Raw genomic sequence first — 18,943 nt, 5'->3', positions numbered from 1 at the left:
TTTATTTGTCAAACTGATTGTTTTATGATAATTCTTACGTCATTAAAACATGTTGTTTTTTTCATCCTGATTAGAGTGATTTTATTTACACATACTGCACTTTTGCTAAGCAAAGCATATTTTGTACTGGAAGTAATTACTTAGCCGAAAAGCAGTATCTGACTTATTTAATACAAATAAAACATAAAACACATTACTATCCTCATTAAAAATTAGAATAAAATTATTTAAAAAGAGTCACTAAAATAAATTATACTGAAACACTTATTTTTAAAGTGGCAAGCTCTTAACCTTGAAAAAGTTTTTCTCAGTTGTGGATATGGAGCAGATACTGCGTTTTTGCTTCTGAGGGCAGCATACTGGGGAAACTTGTGAAGATAATACTAATAAGAAACGTGGCAAATGACAAAAATAATAACACATACTTTAAATTGCAAACGTATTCGCTACTGCATGCACTAAACTTCACTCTCACACAACCACTGACCAATGAGCCTGTATGTGATAGAAAGGGAGAACTAGGTGTCATCACCAACTCGAGACAGGTGTAGATTATAGACTCTCCTCGTGAAGGCCAGAACACTGACATAACAGAAGAAATTGAGCCCCGAGGTCACGTCATTCCCCAGTCTGAACATCCTCGGAAGAGGTAAGTAGATAGTAGTTTGTTCCATTGTGTCTCCTGAAGACTCAGGATCCGGGGATCTCGACCGACAAGGAACTCACAACTTGATTAGTGAGAGCAGCTCGGGACCACTGATTTTTCCACTCAATAGTCTGTATAAGAAGCAAAGGTCGGCAACTTCACAATGAGTCCCATGAGATTCCAATCCCAACCAAGGGGCAACCTCAGTGAAAAGCTTAGTGTCATATGTGGTCATCAAAACAAGGATCTCACCAGAACTGACTGGATCAGGTCATTAATGTAGACAGTGAAATTAAATAGACCCAGTAGGGATCCCTGGGGAACACCAGATAAACCCCATTTCGTTGGAGCATTCCATGAAGCAAAGTGGACTCTGAGTTTCTATAGGTTTTGCCAGCATTCTTACAGCTTTTGTTCTTACAGCAATATACAAGATTGGTCCGGTGCATAGATAAAATAAACCTTAACTCCACTTTTAGCTTTGTTTACTTGATAAAGTAGCTGTTAAACCACATTTACACTACGTAACCATAAAGCTATAGAGCTGAGTTATTTAATTAGAACTTGTAACCTAGCTGCTGGTTTCTTTCAAATTATATCAACCACCTATGGAAAACCAGATTTCAGCTTTACACCTCCTACAGTAAATCAAGCTATACAGCCAAGCCTCATAGCTGTCTTTAAGTTGTACACGTGTAAACTTGTAACCCAGCTATTTAACTTGACTATATAAGAGGGATAACCAGAAAGTAGATTATGTTTTGATATAAACAAAGAACGAAGTACAACCAATTTTTTTTTGTTTACAAGTTGTTGACAAAGCTGTCTTTATAGTGCAAACCTAACTGTCTTTGGTATCATTTTGTTCACAATGAAAAAATCATACAATGGTTAAAAAAGTTACTAGGGTAAATATTTTTACTTAATTTTTTTACAGTGAGTGAGGAAATCTGTTTTGTTATTTGTATACATGTTATCAGTATGTAATTATCAAATTCCAAAATAGCCTAAAGGTTACAAATTTAGTCTAGTTTCAGAAAATGTATAGTTTTTGATAGATAAATACGTTTTGGTGCAAAATCTGAAAGTAGTACAAGAAGCGTGGTTTTCATTATCAAAAACACATAAATTTGTAAAAATGTTTATAATTGTTGTAAATTGTGAACCAAACTATATTTCGTACCATTTTATTTACAATAAACTAGAGAATACTACAATAATAAATCATTTTAGAAAACCTAAGGCTTTTTTATGGTTAGTAGTATATGTATATAGACTATATATACTAGCAGTTACTGCTTCGCACACAATTTCCTGTTGAAAAACTGGAAAATATATTCATGTATTCTTTTTCAATGACAGAATAAACAGTCTAGAGATAATCGATAGTCACTCAACGCTATTCCAATCTTCTGATACATTTTAGATTTAAGTTTAAAGTACAGTGTTTTGGGATCCTGAAGTCGTAAAGTGAAGCAGTTTTTATAAGATTGGTATTTCCCTCCAACATTCCATGATACTTTATTAAAATTCTCTGATGATTTCAGTAACAATAAGAGTTAGTCTTTTTATCCCAATGACGAAAGTGTATCGTATCAATAAAAAGTTGATGCGGTCAATATAAGTCTATCCTGGTTGTTTAAATTCACTCCTGGTCTAATCTACTTACGGTTCTACAATTGATTTATGCTGTTGCACTGACCAAAAAATTGTCTCATATGTTGGTTTCGGAATCCAACTTAGATTAAATTTTGGTGATTAAGTGATTTTGATATTTTTACAGATCAATAAATATGTATAAGGGTTATATGCTTTTAATATAAGGGGAAGAGTTAACTGTTAATTTGTATTACATGTCGTAGCGCAATCTGCCGGATCCAATGTAAAACACTCCAACATCAACAACAATTTTTAAAACTAATTAAACAAAATATTTAAATGGACCATTCACGAATCCAACTGAAGACACACAACAAAGTTCATTTAAACCGATCCAGCCGTTTAGGAGGAGTTCAGTGACATACACATGCACAAGAGAAATATATACATAAAGATAGTAATATTTTGTTATAAAAATATAAAACACTTACAAAAATCAAAAAGTGGTGGAACTATTTTTTTCTGTAAAGACGAAAACAGCATAGTCATTTTAAAATTACTCCGCTGTCACAGAACAATAGATAAACCAGTCCTGTGTTCGTTAACTGCGGATATCTGTTGATTGGCGTTAATAATGCTTGGCCGTCCACTTCATTTGTCATCTTGTACATTACTTTGGCCATTTGTAATCCTAATGCATCACTGACACTATCCACCTTCAGTAATCTCATCGTTAGTATAAACTTCACACAGTTGGTGATAAATCTCAATTGGTTTATTGTGCATAGTCAGCAAAAACTGCATACTGACCGCACTTCACAACTTGTGGGTTTTCAATTGCATCACGTATTTTAAATTGCTATTGTAAAACAACAAGGAGTGACAATAACCTTTCACTAGCACGGCTGGACAGCCACTGAACGGAGAAACACCTTGACATCAAAATGGCTGCGATAGTCTTACCCCTAGCAGCTAAAAAGCTAAATTTAATCTACTTTCTGGATAGCCCTCATAGTTACATAGCAACCTATTGAAAACATCCTATTGGAGTCGACTTGTTTCTGGACCTTGTGCAGTGGATCAAGACAGGGTGTGTAAATCTCTTAAAATGGCCAAAATATTTACAAAAATTAGCTTCTCAAACAATTTTGGTAGAAAGCAATATCATACCTTCTTTTCAGAGCCAACTAAGAAAAACACATCATGTAGATCTCGTCTTGTGATAATGTAATCACCTGGAACCTCTCCCTCAGCCATTACAGCAATCTGTAAAATAAAAACAGTATTAGTCTTCTATTGTTCAGGACAATACTTAAATATAGCACAATAAGTAGACCCCTAGATGAACTTGATTTGGGATTGTCATCACTTTAAAATAAGCAGAATAATATTAAGTGGCAAATAAGAGGGGTACCCAAAAGTTCCCGGAATAGCTCTGCCATACGCGGAGCTTGCGCAGTACAAATTCTTGTCACTTGGCTCTTGTTGCGCTGCTCTTTGCCAGCTCAGTGCCACCTGTTGTGTTGACCTGACGTGTTCTGTCCCCGTGCAGTAATAGTTTTTGCTAGTGTTGTTTTTTATGATGGCAAGTTTGAGTGAACAGCGTGCAGCTATGAAATTTTGTTTTCTGCTTGGCAAAAGCGCCGCTAAAACAGTTGAAATGTTGAAGACAGCCTACAAAGACGACGCTATGGGGAAAACCAAGTGTACGAATGGTTTTTTCGGTTTAAAAATGGTGACATGTCAATTCAGGACAAACCTCGTTCTGGACGACTATAGACTTCCCGAACAGATGAAAATCTTGTGAAAGTAAAAGAAATTGTGCTTGCAGACCGACAACAGACTATCGAGCAAGTATCAGAGGCTAGTGGACTGTCATGGAGCTCAGTGTTTTTTTATGTAAAGGGGATTGTTCATTCAGAATTCGTTCCACCAGGCCAGACAATATATCAAGTGTTTTATCTTGAAGTCTTAAGAAGACTACGGAACAGCATTCGTCGCAAAAGACCTGATTTGTGGCAAACAGGGAACTGGTTTTTTCACCACAACAACGCGCCTGCACACACAGCAATCTCTGTCACCCAGTTTTTGGCCAAAAATGGCGTGGTTTCGCTACCACACGCACCTTACTCACCAGATCTGGCTCTGTGCGACTTCTTTTTATTCTCACGAATGAAAAGGGGCATAAAAGGTCTCCGATTTGACGGCGTGGATGACATCAAGAAAAAAACAATGGAGGAACTGGCAGCCATCACTGACGAGGAGTACAAAACATGTTTCGAACAATGGAAACAACGATGGAATAAGTGTATAAAGTGAAATGGAGAATACTTTGAAGGTGATGTTTGTTTTGTAAAAAAAATAAATATTTGTATATTTAAAACAAAATTCCGGTTTTTTTGGTACCCCCTCGTAGTTTAATAGAAATAGTACTCATCCTAATAATATTATAAATTCAAAAGTAGCTTTGTTAGTTCGTTTTGCTTTCACACATAAACTATTCAACCGATTATATTGAGATTGAACATAGATTCTTAAGGTCTCTAGTATAAATATAGGCCTATTCTTATTTCCAGAATACTTCCAAGCAACTCTGCACTGGCCTCTGAAGTTGCGAAACAGCCTGTTAAAATGTAATCAACTGTTCTGTGTAAACATTGTTTTATGACAGCACAACCACATGTTAAGTTTACTTTAAGCATTATTTTCAATTTGTTTACATTTATAGTGTGAAAGCATACAGTAAGCTTGATAGTAACAAGACTTCTTATTTCAACCTTTTCTGCCGCTGTTGAAATAAGAACAGAATAAGAAAATATCCAAATAAGGAAATTACAAGTTTTAACAAAACATACTTTAACTGTATTTATTTTTCACTGTATTAGACATGAAACACAAAGTTACTCTCCAACTTTCACCATAAATTTAAAGACCGATATAAAACTCAACTTGGTTTCTTTTTACAGAAGTAGGCTTCTCAAACCTGTATATGTATATATATTTTTGGTCCAAAACAAGGCGAAATTAACTATGGAACAAATACTAAGACCTGTGTAAATTGAAAGCCATAAATATTCCTTGATTGTGCCAACAAGGCAAACTTGACATTGGCATCGGAAATATAATTCACTCAAACCAGAAGCTCTCATACATGTGCAAAGCCTACAAAATTGTGTGCGATGTCGCGGGTAACTGCTAGTAGAGGAATAAAAAAGTACAACATCTTGTGGGTTTTGCTAATCATTTCAAAGTTACCACAACAATTAAAATTAGAAAATCTAAAAACAAGAAATTATGGCTAAGAAAAATAGTAACAACTTAATAACAGGAAACAAGTGAAAATTTGTGCAGCTAAAACATGTTTACGTTTTAAAATATTAATACAACTTGAAAACAATGAATCACAATTGATCGTACAGTGCAAAGCACTGATCGTTGCAAAATTCTACAGGTTAGAGCAAAGATAATATTAAAGTAAAATTTGAGAACAATGCCGAATATTTGGAGAGAGCAGAAGGAGCAAAATTTCTGGGGTAAAAATCAAGCTTTGGAGAGTACTCACCATTAGTTTAGCATAAATGTATTCAATATAATATAGAATGAAGTATTAAAATTTAAGAATTTTTTATTTAATGCTAGATAAGTGTTATTATTATTCGTTCAAAGGCCACATTGATACAAATATCATTATGTTGTCAAACACAGGAAGTTACTCTGATTGCATTAATAGTTGCAGTATAACAATTATTACATTAACGGACGGACAGACAGACTGCTCTTTGGTCTTTTGACTCCAAAATCAGTACAGTTCCTCTTTTGACCAAGAGAAATCTATGTACCAAGACTCTAGGACTTATCTATCAAAAGATATTGTACAGATGGACTGCCATTTGATTTTAAGCCTATTACTAAGCTTATTCTAACCTTATTAAGTTTCTCAAGATCTAACCTCAGTAATGAGAGAACAGAATATACTTCTGTATACAAGCTATTCAGTATTGTCGAATTACATTTTAAAATGTTGCTACTGAGACCGTTTTGAGTGAACTGCTAAAGATTTTTGTCAAGCAGGTAAATTATTTTTACTCATAGTCCACCTATAAAAACCAAATTGAACTAGAAGATTTATTTCAAAATTTGTATCACATTCTTGAAAATTATTTAATGTTTTAAAACAAATTTATTACTTTTTGTGGTGATTTTTATATTTTAATAAACAGCATTTCAGGTGATACAAATTAATTACTTCACAAATCTAATACAAACATATTGTTTCAAACTGTTTTGCAAAACCTACTGGAATTTATAAATATACACATTTTTGTATTGGTAATATATAACAAATTTTTCTTCTAAACAAAGGAACCCTTTAGGTTGAACCTGGCCTCTCTGACCAAAAAATCCTTTAGATTAACATTAAAAAACAAATTAGGAAATACACAAAACAATGGAAAGTTTCTTTAGTAATTTATTTAATAATAGTACAAAACATTAGTGGGAAAATAACATTAAATAGAAATAATAAAAGTGTTAAACATCCCAAAGAAATCGCTTTAAACTTAAACTTTAAACAAATTGTTATTAACGTGTATAAAAACTTTTTTTGAAATAATCCATCAATGTTTCTTTATCCAAATGATCCTAAAGAAAGAATGTCCTGGACTAGGCACTCTGCTACATGTCGTACAAAATGAAATTGATAATCTACCTGATGAAGTAGTTTTCAGTGAGTGCAAACCGATAGAGCTGTGCTCATAACACAAGTAATGCCCAGTGATGCATTCTCTTGTTAATAAGCTTATGCTTTTAAAATCCCATCATTGTATATCAAAAGTTCAGGCTCAACATTTCAAGGAAACTAAAAAACCTTGGAAGATAACCACTATTTAGCGATAAACGATTTTGTAAAATACATCACATTCACAGTGCAGGATGAAGTACAAAGTTTTCATTTAACTAATACACAAGCAAATCTACATCCATCCGTAATATACTACAGAAAAAGTAGTGCAACAAACAATTAGTAAATTAAGAATATCAATTCGGCTGACTGGGATGAAATGCCAACAAATATCATAAAGGCCTCAGCTTCTGTAACTCCTGATTCTTTAGATTCTTCAATTAGTATTTCTTTTCAAACAGGCATGTTTCTAGATAGATTTTAATTGGCAGTTGTAAAACCACTTTTTAAAAATAAGCAAAGTCAGATGTTACAACTATTGCTCAGCGGCCAGCTTCCTGTCATATATAAAATATCTGACAAAGTTTCCTTTCTACAATCCTACATTATTTAGATAGGCACAAAGTTCTTAATGAAATACAATTTGGTTTTCTTGATATCAAAAATAGCTGCTGTTTTCTATTATAGATTTTGAGTCAACAGATCTTTACACAACAATGACTGCTCAGTTTTATGTGACTTGCATTTGATTGTGTTAATCACAGTTTATTTTGAGAAAATTGAGAAAGTTTTACGGTACTTGAGACAAAAAATATTCTTCTGTCCAAGGCAGGGGACAAAGAGTCATATAAATTACTTTGACAAATATGGTGTAAAACACTTCGTCATGGAATTTTTTAAAATTTAAAGTTCACCAAGGCTCAGTTTTGAGACCATTATCTTTTCAGTTGCCTGTTAATGACCACCCCATGCCTTCATAAGAGGTAACACAACTCTGTATTTGCTAACGACATTACTTTTGCTGTAAAGATTAAAGTATTAATGAACTGATGACTCTTTTCCACTTATGCATTGCACATGGTATATTTGCTGAGACCCTCAAAATGGGTCTTATCATCTCTATACCAAAGTGTGGTGACCACCAAAAGTTGAGAACCATCGTGTCATCTTTGGGAAAGGTATTTCATATGCTTTTACTGTCTCAACTTAGGTTTTTTTTTTCAAGCCTCTAGTTTGCCCAAGTCAACATGGTTTTACTGTGTTCAGAACAACATTAACAAAATTGCTATTATTTGAAGCATTTTGGCTAAGATCAAAGTGTAGAGTAGTGTAGTGAAGCAATAAAAAATAAAATGAAAAATTACATGGTGACAATTTTTTCATTTAGCTAGTCAAATTCCGTAAATTCATTATTTTACCATTCTTTCCATATTTAGGCTCACTTAAAATGGAATGGCTGTTATATATACTTTCTTGTTCAATAAAAAATTATTATAAAGGGGAAAAAATTTTTACTGGCTGCAGTATAATAGGGTAAGCGGCCACCACGACAATCAAATCATTGATATTAATGAGTCCTTAATAATAAATCCTTAATAAATAACTACTGAAACCAAATTATGTTATAGTTACTTCAAATTGCAGTATAATTCAGCTGTGTTTATATCTTAGAAAGTAATAATTTAATGATCAATAAAATAGGCTATGTATATTTATAAAATGTAATAAACAAAACAGTGTAACGTTTTGTTACTTGTTACTATTTTAAAGGATAAATGCACCTAACACTTTGTAACACAAATAACACATGTACATCGCATATACAGAGTGAGTAAGAATATGGTAAAATATTTTAAGACGTGATTGTAGAGCTAAAAATAAGAAAAAAATGTTATATAAAGGTAGGTCCGGAAACGCTCCATTACTGAGTAATGGCTGGCGAAAGATTCTGCTTAGTTTTCTGTTCACCTGGTGAAATTAAGTGATTCTGAGATGTTTTGTTCTTACTTTTTAACTCAAATAAGGTGGATTTATAAGGAAAATCACCTGAAAAATCAAATTAAACCACTCTAGAGGTTGTAGTGTGAACAGTTTTTGAGATAAAGTATGAAATGTGCCAAAACTCTAATAACAAAAATACCGTCTTAAATGTTTGATGTCCAATAAAATTGTTAAATGACCTGTAAACAAATTGTTTTTCCTAATACATATTGTAGAGAATTTAATTCTGTAAACAACCATATTAAGAAAAGTTAACTAAATGTGTAAAAAAGTTATGAAATTGACTCCTCACGTATTACACTTCACAGCAAACTTTTGCTGTTTTATAATAAGGAATGAGTATCTGATTGATAACAGCTGGTAATAATTAATAATTTAAACAACAGCTGTTTAAACATTTTTAAATAATAAATAATCAGCTGGGCATTTATTATTAGATGACATATGTCATCTCATTGTTGAACAAAACAACAAACTGTAAAGATACTGTGTGTTTGTGTTAAGTATTTTAAACTGTTGTTTTCATTCATTTTATTAGTGATTTCATGTTGTGTGTTTCAATTATCAAAAATGGAAGGTAATATTCATGTGTATTCAAACTCTGAATTAGCAGACATGCATTTAATGTATGGTTTGGGATGCTACAATAGTACTGCAGCAAGATGTCTGTATCAAGAGAACTTTCCTAACCGCAGATGTCCAAGCGCAAGATTTTTTGCCACTATTCATCAACGCCTATCTGAAACAGGTTCTTTGAAGTCTTCGGAGCATAGTAATGCAGGCATCGCCCGATCATGTAGGACTGTTGAATTAGAAGAGTTGGTTCTTAATGAAATTTCTAATTATCCTGAAAAGAGCACTAGAGAATTATCACTACAGTTCAATGTCAGCTAAACTAGTATTCGGAGAATTCTACACGAGTACCAGTTACACCCATACCACTTCCAGTATGTCCAAACTCTTTTGCCATAAGACTACTACGCTCCCCGTGTTGCTTTTGGTCGATGGCTTATGGAAAAATATGCTGATCCAAACATTTTAAATACAATTTTGTTTACCGATGAGGATCACTTCACAAGAACAGTTACCATTAACTTCCATAACAACCACACTAAGGAAGACAACAATCCTCATGCTATCAAACCTAATCGCCCACATCAGTTTTCAGTAAATGTTTGGGCTGGAATCTTAGCAGATCATTTAGTCGTATTCATGCTTCCTCCCAGGCTTAATGGCGTGGTGTACTTGAACTTTTTAAGAAACGAGCTACCTAACCTGCTTGATGATGTACCTCTGCATTTGCGCCAAAACATGTGGGTTATGCTTATGCATGACGGGGCACCTGGGCCGAGGTGGACCAGTTCATGGCTAGCAAGATCACCGGATTTAAATCCTTTGGACTTTTACCTTTGGGGACATTTAAAAACATTAGTTTACTCTTCCCAATAGATACCATTGAAGAACTCCGATTAAACATTTCTAATGTAATAGAAACCACTAAACAAACACCTGAAGTTTTTGAACGGGTCCAAAACTCGATGAGAGACGCCTGAACGGCTGCATTTAGAACAGCGGAGGTCATTTTGAGCATCATCTTTAATCTTCCGGAGAGACTTAAAGCAATTGTAGATATGTTTATTGTATTTAAAAATGAAATTTTGAAAAATATGTTTGTTTTTTACCAGCTGTTACCAATCAGATAAGTTACTCATTCCATATTTTAAAACAGCAAATGTTTGATGTGTAGTGTAATACGTGAGGAGTCAATTTCATACCTTTTTTACACATTTACTTAACTTTGCTTATTATGGTTGTTTTCAGAATTAAATTCTCAACAATCTGTATTAGGAAAAACAATTTGTTTACCGGTAATTTAACAATGTTATTGGACATCAAACATTTAAGACGGTATTTTTGTTATTAGAGTTTTGGCACATTTCATACTTTATCTCAAAAACTGTTCACACTACAACCTCTAGAGTGGTTTAATTTGATTTTTCAGGTGATTTTCCTTATAAATCCACCTTATTTGAGTTAAAAAGTAAGAACAAAACATCTCAGAATCACTTAATTTCACCAGGTGAACAGAAAACTAAGCAGAATCTTTCGCCAGCCATTACTCATTAATGGAGCGTTTCCGGACCTACCTTTATATCACATGTTTTTCTTATTTTTTGCCCTACAATCACGTCTTAAAATATTTTACCATATTTCTGACTCACCCTGTATATAGTAAAGAATTTGGGTATGGTGCAATAAGCAGACCCGGTTTTTACATCGATATTGACAAACGATATTACTCAATTATAACTTTTGATATAACTAAACGATACTTATTTTTTAATTATAACTAAATTGTATCAGCTATAAACACTTTTTCATATAGTAAACGTATTTTCTTTTATAGGTAACAACAGACAGTCGAAAGCTCGTGGAGGACCGTGAAACGAAGTTTAAAGAATGGCATATCAGCCGACCTGTTTGTAGATCATCTCTGGGGGATACATTAATAAGCGGCCTACACTCGTTATTCCGTTGTTTTTGTCGAATTGTTCGATATATTCTCCAACTTCGATATGAAAAAAACGTTCACAATAAGTGTTATAATAAATTACTGTAACAAGAAGAATCTCGTTTATTACAATTTTAAAAACATAGTCCTAGATTTACAGATGAAAAAAAAACCATACAACATTTATAATTTACCCACCTTGATAGCAATGAGTAACACCTTTTGTGAAATGGAGGAAAGAATTATCACCATTGGTTACCAGGAGCCAAACGTACATGTTGAAGCCACTTAAACTAATCTCGTCATTGTGAGAAATATCTCACATATTTTGCTCATATTCATCGCCATTTTCAGTCTCAAAATATTAGTTACTTCTTGCTGTTTATTGTTTACATTAAAACTGCTGTAAGTAATAAAACAAACGAATAAGAAGTGTAGGCCGTTAATTAAAAGTCTACCCCATCTCTGTAAGTATTTGTGCCGAAGAGTACGGTTTTCTAGAGAAGACGCTTCAACAACTTCTGGAAAATGGATCATTACTAAACAGGAGAAATATAAATAATTAATATATTTCGTATTTCCTGTTATAAATGTATTGGGTAGGGTACGTTAAGCGGACCCGGTTTTTTATATCGAAATTGGCAAACGATATTACTTAATCATAACCATCAATATAATCAATCGATACTGATTAATTATTTTGAACTATTAACTTAAATAATCTATATCAACAGCTGTAAACACTCTAAAATAATACACTTAGGATAATATTTTAATTTTACATAATAATTCTGATTATTAAAAACGGCAGTCAATTTTAGAAAACTATACGTTGTTTTTTCGTGGCTTCAACATTTTGGACTTGTACCGAAAAACCCATTATGTGAAATTTGTGGGAAAGAAACAATTGTAACTGTGAGATGAGTAAAAATAGGCGTCTTCAGTTTTCCTAATTTTGGTTATAATAATTTGTTTGATCACTGTACATATTAAATTCATATTTTAATTTTCAATATATGATTGTTATTAAGGACTATAGGTACTTTTATATCGATTGATAGTCTACGATTTGAGACGCGAATATTAGGTACGGTATCGATGACTATATTCTTCGATTTAAAAAACCGGGTCCGCTTATCGTACCCTACCCAATGTATTTTATGTTATCATTTCAATATTAGGTACTTTGGGATTATACCGACCACACCAGTATGAAGAACACAAAAATATCAATTTATAGAAACAAACATGATAGAACGAAAAAACAACTCTTTAATTACAAAATTACAAACTTACAAGCATTTCCAGGTATTGTGATCGGTATTGTTGTCGCTGTTATCTTACCTTTCTCGAGAATCCCGATTACGGCAGGCCGTGCGGCATCACATGATTTGCACGGTACATAATTGCCTTTCCATTACAATTCAATTTATATTTCTGATCAGCCCCTCTAGAATTTGATATTTTACTGATAGGTACTATCTCGAGGGATGTTTTTATTTCGTTGACATCAGCGCGGGGCAGACGATGCCCGCGCTGATGGCCGGAGGCACTTGCATTTTGGGTGGCGGAATGTGATCAAGAATAAAAACAAGTTTTGAGTGTTTTTTCAATAAAGAGTTTAGTTTTAGTTTGGTAATGTTTGTTTTTGTTGAATTTTTGTGTTTGGAGAAATGTAGAGGTAAAACACGGAAGTACAACAAAGCGACGCACCAGCTGCACGGGCGGCGAGACTCTGCAATCACGTTATCTACTAGACCGCTCGACTTTGACCTCTGTCTGAGGATGGGGAGGGGTTTGCGATAAGACAATTCCTGTTTTATATTGACGAAATATTGTTCTATGCTAATCTAGAAATCAATAGAAGCAAAATGTCAAATAACGATTCATGACTCTGCAATCACGTTATCTACTAGACCGCTCGACTTTGACCTCTGTCCGAGGATGGGGAGGGGTTTGCGATAAGACAATTCCTGTTTTATATTGACGAAATACTGTTCTACGCTAATCTAGTAATCAATAGAAGCAAAATGTCAAATAACGATTCATGTCTGTGTGTGGTCGGTATAATCCCAAAGTACCCAATATTATTTATGAGAGTTTCATATTGCCAGTTCTAATCATTTGTTTGATCCTTAGAGCTCATTTATTATTTATAAGATTGTTACTATGTGCCCTTGAATTATTTTAATTTAAAATATGATTGTTATTATGGCTATAGATAAGTTGATATGATTTATAAACTAGTATACGATAAATGAATATTAAGTATTGATGATTGTACTAATCAACATAAAAAACCAGGTCCGCTTATCGTACTCTACCCAAAAATGTATATTTAAAAACTATAGCCTACATATGCCAAAGTTCTATTTCTATGATTTCAAGGAAATTGGAGGTAATCAATTTTTAATAATAATAAATGAGTTAGTTAAGATATAACTTAAGTTACTAAATAACTTAATAAGTTAAGAATGAATGAAAACATACATTTGATATTACTGGTATTTACAATATTGTAAAATATCAACAAACTGATACAACACGACAACTAATCGGAATCAGCAATGCATTATGCAATGCAATGCAATAGCTATTAGCTAGGGATGTTGCGATATTATCACCACCGTGAAGTTAGCGTCACTTTATCGTCCAGACCGTCTAGTGCATCAATGTTGCAGTCATCAATCTGAAGGCGTTAACAAAAATTCAAAAACTGAGATAAATTGTATAATACTAATTATAAAAACGATCTTTCACAAAATCAACACAGTTTTTTCTATTTATTACTTTCCACAAAGGTTTCCCATTAAATGTGTCATGAATAAAAATCCCAAATATAATACCTAAGCAAACCGTAGGAATGTATCGTAAAATTGACGTCCTCTACTAAAACCACTCCTGAGATTAAAACAAACAAGTGCCCGCAATTAAACTTTGTACACAGATGCTCAATAACCTGAATGTTAATATACCAACGTCAAAAATGTGGTGTCGGCCGTCAGAGGTCCTATCGTCTAAATTAAATGCACCGTTAGACGGGCGTTCTCGTATAAAAGTCACTCCTGAGACTAAACCAAACAAGTGCCCGCAATGAAACTTTGTACACAGATGCTCTGTAAGCTGAACTTTAATATACCAACGTCAAAAATTTGGTGTCGGCCGTCAGAGGTCCTATCGTCTAAATTAAATGCACCGTTAGACGGGCGTTCTCGAATAAAAGTCACTCCTGAGACTAAACCAAACAAGTGCCCGCAATGAAACTTTGTACACAGATGCTCTGTAAGCTGAATTTTAAAAATCTCAGGAGTGACTTTTATACGAGAACGCCCGTCCAATGGTGCATTTAATTTAGACGATAGGACCTCTGACGGCCGACACCACATTTTTGACGTTGGTATATTAAAGTTCAGCTTACAGAGCATCTGTGTACAAAGTTTCATTGCGGGCACTTGTTTGGTTTAGTCTCAGGAGTGACTTTTATTCGAGAACGCCCGTCCAACGATGCATTTAATTTAGACGATAGGACCTCTGACGGCCGACACCACATTTTTGACATTGGTATATTAAAGTTCAGCTTACAGAGCATCTGTGTACAACGTTTCATTGCGGGCACTTGTTTGGTTTAGTCTCAGGAGTGGTTTTTAGTAGAGAACGCCCTTTTAAGGAAACATTTTTACAGTTTAGTTATGATATTTGAGTTTTTATTTATTATAAATTTAACGGGAATTCTTTGTGGTAATTAATAAATACGAAAAATTGTGTAGATTTTGTGCAAGATCGTTTTTTACTAATTAGTTTTATACTATTATTTCAGATTTTGAATGTTTGTTAGCGCCTTCAGATTGTTGACTGCAACATTGTTGTACATAAAACAGACGGACGATAAAGTGACGCTAACTTCACGTTGGTATATTATCGATATCAATATATATCGATATTATCGTTTCGATATTACCTATATTGATATCGATATACGTTATCCGATATTATCGTGATATCGTAAGAAATATACTAATATCGGGGTTTTGATATCATATTGAATGAAAAGTTGTAATTATTTATTATTTTGGCTTTATTAGTTTTACAAAAGCAAAACTCAAACAACTTGCTTTGTTCAGTTGTTAAATGCAACGCCAGCAAAGAAATTAACTTTGCAGATTAAGTAAAAAGTAACCAGGCGATGCTTGGTTCAGTTAAGCATGTATAATATAGTTGCTTTTTAAAATGTAATTGTTGTTCTTAAAACTCAATTTAGATTCTTATAGATTTATATTGAAATGTAAAATTGTAATTTTTATTCTTACTTTGACAATTGATTTTAATGATTGTGCTTCAAATGGTTCTTCGTTAAAAAATGTTAAATAGAATAATTTAAATAATTTAAGGAATTTCTATTTTATCTTTAAATAATGGTTTATTGTTTAATGTATTAAGTTGTACTTGTATTAAAAACATTATTTTGGAAATGAACTTGTAAGTTGTATCTTTGATTATACTAGTTACACACACTCATACAATCAAAGGTTGTATACACCAATTTAATTATTCCCCTTCCCTTATTTATCGATATCGGTCGATATTAAGGATATCGATATTTGGATTCGATAGTATTGGTATATCGATATCAAAGCTTGATATTGATATCGATAACAAATATCGGAACTAGCCTCATATTGCAACAACCCTAGCAATAGCTAACTTCTGATCTGATTAGGGATGTTGCGATATTATCGATAGCAATATATATCGATACTATCGTTTCGATATTTCCTATATTGATATCGATATAAGTTATCCGACATTATCGTGATATAGGAATAAATATACAAATATCGGGGTTTTGATATCATATTGAATGAAAAGTCCAATATGGTATCAAAAGTATTGAGAAATAGAGTAATGCATGTTCTTCAGCACAACCCTATATGGTCGTTCTTGCTTTAACTTGTAAGTATGATGGAAACTGACGTTCAAGTCTGAGCCCTTTGGCTATTTTCCGGAAAGCGTCAGAAGATGGTAAAAGTTTAATTCTGTTTTCATTAAGACACTTGTGCGAGTATTCAGTTTTACTGACATTTAATCTAGGGCTTTTATCATCGGTGAAACATTTTTCACTCCTGGCAATAATATGGAGGATGGCTTTGAATCTTTTGCTGGGTTGTTAGTGTCGATATCTTTATCCATCGACGTCTTCTTTGTTAGAGGATAGTAATTTATAGTTATTACTAGGTTGGGCCATCATTTCTTTGTCCGGTAACTTTACCTAAACAATGACGCTGACCTACACTTTACCGTCCATGGTCTCGTGAAGAAGTAATATTTCTTTTACGCTTCTTGGCCAGTTATCTAATTCGTTATCAGAATAAAATTGTAACCATCAGATGATTTGTACTGATTTAATTCTAATACGTAAGAGTTCTTCCTAAGCAACGAATGGAATCTTGATCACATTCTTGAATGTTCTGTTGCATAATGGAAGAAAGATAAATAAACAAGTCCATAACCTCAAAAATAAACGGCACATATTTAACCCTTTGGCTGATATGCAACGATATATCGTTTTCGGTAATCGTGCCGAAAAATGCTATGCAACGATATATTGTTGTTGGCCTTTGTTCCGAAAAATACTATGGAACGATATTTCGATTTCTTTTATTCCAGCGCTAAATATTACGTTATTTACACGCGGATTGCGGTAAATGACAGTTGAATAAGTTTACTTTTCCTTAAAAATAATAACACTTGTATTTGCTGATTTTTTATAGTACACTAACGGCAAAAAGAGCTGTGATCTAGATAGCACAGGGTAAGTTTTTTGTGTTTTTTTCATTACATAAGTAAAAATCTATGTTTTGGCATGAAAATTTCAGTATGTACTCAAAACAACATATGGATTTAGGTACAAATGTATTTAAAAAAATAAAAGTTAAATTTAATTATGTTTTTATGTGTCAAAGTTGAAAAAAAAAACAAAAAAAAAATTTTTTTATTTGTTTTCATATTTTTGTATTTTTCAAAATGTATTATTTTTATTTTCTTACATATATTATACTACAAAACAAAACATAAATCAATGAAATAGGTTAAAATTTGAGGAACTTATGATTTTTTTAGTAAAACTCTACAAATTCACCATTTTAGGCGTAGCACTGTTGAGATAAAATCCGATAAAAACCTGAGAACTTTTGGGATAACGTGTCAAAAAATTCTGTGCAGCCAAAAGGTTAAACCAAGGAATTTTCACAATTGAACTTTCACACTAACTTTACATGGTTAATTCATCACGCTTTGACTAATCAAAACACAAATATATACAACATAAATAAAATCAAACAAGTGATTAAATTTAATCAAACAAATTTAAAATTATATGGTTATTGGTAAGTCTGATAGAGTTAATAATAACTGTGACTGGCCTGGTGTTTTAAATATAGTTCTGGATTAAATTGAAAGTCATAGTAAAATTATAATTTGTGTGAAATAATGGACTAACCTTTTTAGAAGTACGTGAAAGTGTAAGATGATTTGGTTAAACTCAAGACGAAATACGATACACAGAACAATGTTCTTAAAAACCTTTTCTCCAGGCTCTCTAGAGACCTTAAGTGAACATGTGAAATTGTTCCTAAAAAGTGATAAACCCCAAGAGTGTGAAATACGTAGGTGGCAAGAAATGTAAGCTTAGTAGTTGACATGTTAACAGAATTTCTTCCAATCAAAAGCTGTAAATTCTTTTAGTAACAGAAGTAATTGTCATAATACTGCTTACCAGGCGAAGCGATTTTATCACACCCAAGGTTGGTCAAAAATAGTAGAAATCTTGAGTCTAATTTAGTTGCTAGTGCTGATATTCCCACTGATAGTGAGGGCAGTGTTATTCTGAGCAGCAATCATGATTTCTCGATCAAAAAGTGTTCTAAATAAATCAATGAAGGTTGAGTGTGGAGTAGAAAACAAGAAGATAATGCCAATATTGGGTAAAAAGTCAGATGGCGAGTTTGCAATATCCAGTAGAGTAGATTTTAGTTTTTAATATTTAGTAGAAAACTGACAAAAGTGGAAATAGTTTGGGGCATTCCTATACCAAATCAATACACCTGTCAAGTTATCCAGTGACCATGGGACCTATCGTATAACTTAACGGCTGCTCTCATTGGTGGACACGTAGCGTGGTCTTGTTTGTCTGTCTGTCCGCCGTCCAGGAGTGTTCCTTAGACGCCCGAACAGTTAGTGTATCGTAGCTCCCGTCGGATACGACATGGTCCGGTCGCGGTACTCACAAAGTCTCGCACTTTGTTCTCTCTTGGGAAATGAAGTGCCGTCTTAGGTTTCGATGCCCTTTTTGCTCGTACTTGTTAAAAGTTGTATCGTCGGTACCGTCAAAGATGACATGGCCCGGTTACGGTCGCTCACCCCTTTGTTCTCGGTTGTAGTAAAAGTCTTGTCTTGGGTCTCGGTGCCCTCTTTTCTCGTACTCGTTAGGAAGTTGTACCGTCAGAGT

General features: G+C 33.4%; 1 protein-coding gene across 1 annotated transcript in view; it reads right to left on the bottom strand.

Moving 5' to 3' along the window:
- The window catches only part of LOC124357870 (BTB/POZ domain-containing protein 3-like), a 54,897-nt gene extending 40,865 nt beyond the window's left edge, over positions 1-14,032 (bottom strand). Inside the window, exons 1-2 of the mRNA XM_046809958.1 lie at positions 13,930-14,032; positions 3,416-3,511 (exon numbers count right to left, since the gene is read on the bottom strand). Coding sequence (XP_046665914.1) covers positions 3,416-3,502 — 87 coding nt within the window. The 5' untranslated portion in view covers positions 3,503-3,511; positions 13,930-14,032. The remainder of the gene's footprint in view (positions 1-3,415; positions 3,512-13,929) is intronic.
- Positions 14,033-18,943: the final 4,911 nt, after the last annotated feature.

This window comes from Homalodisca vitripennis, chromosome 1, assembly GCF_021130785.1.
Source record: "Homalodisca vitripennis isolate AUS2020 chromosome 1, UT_GWSS_2.1, whole genome shotgun sequence".
Classification (NCBI taxonomy): Eukaryota; Metazoa; Arthropoda; class Insecta; order Hemiptera; family Cicadellidae; genus Homalodisca; species Homalodisca vitripennis.
This window is presented reverse-complemented; position numbering and strand designations above follow the sequence as displayed.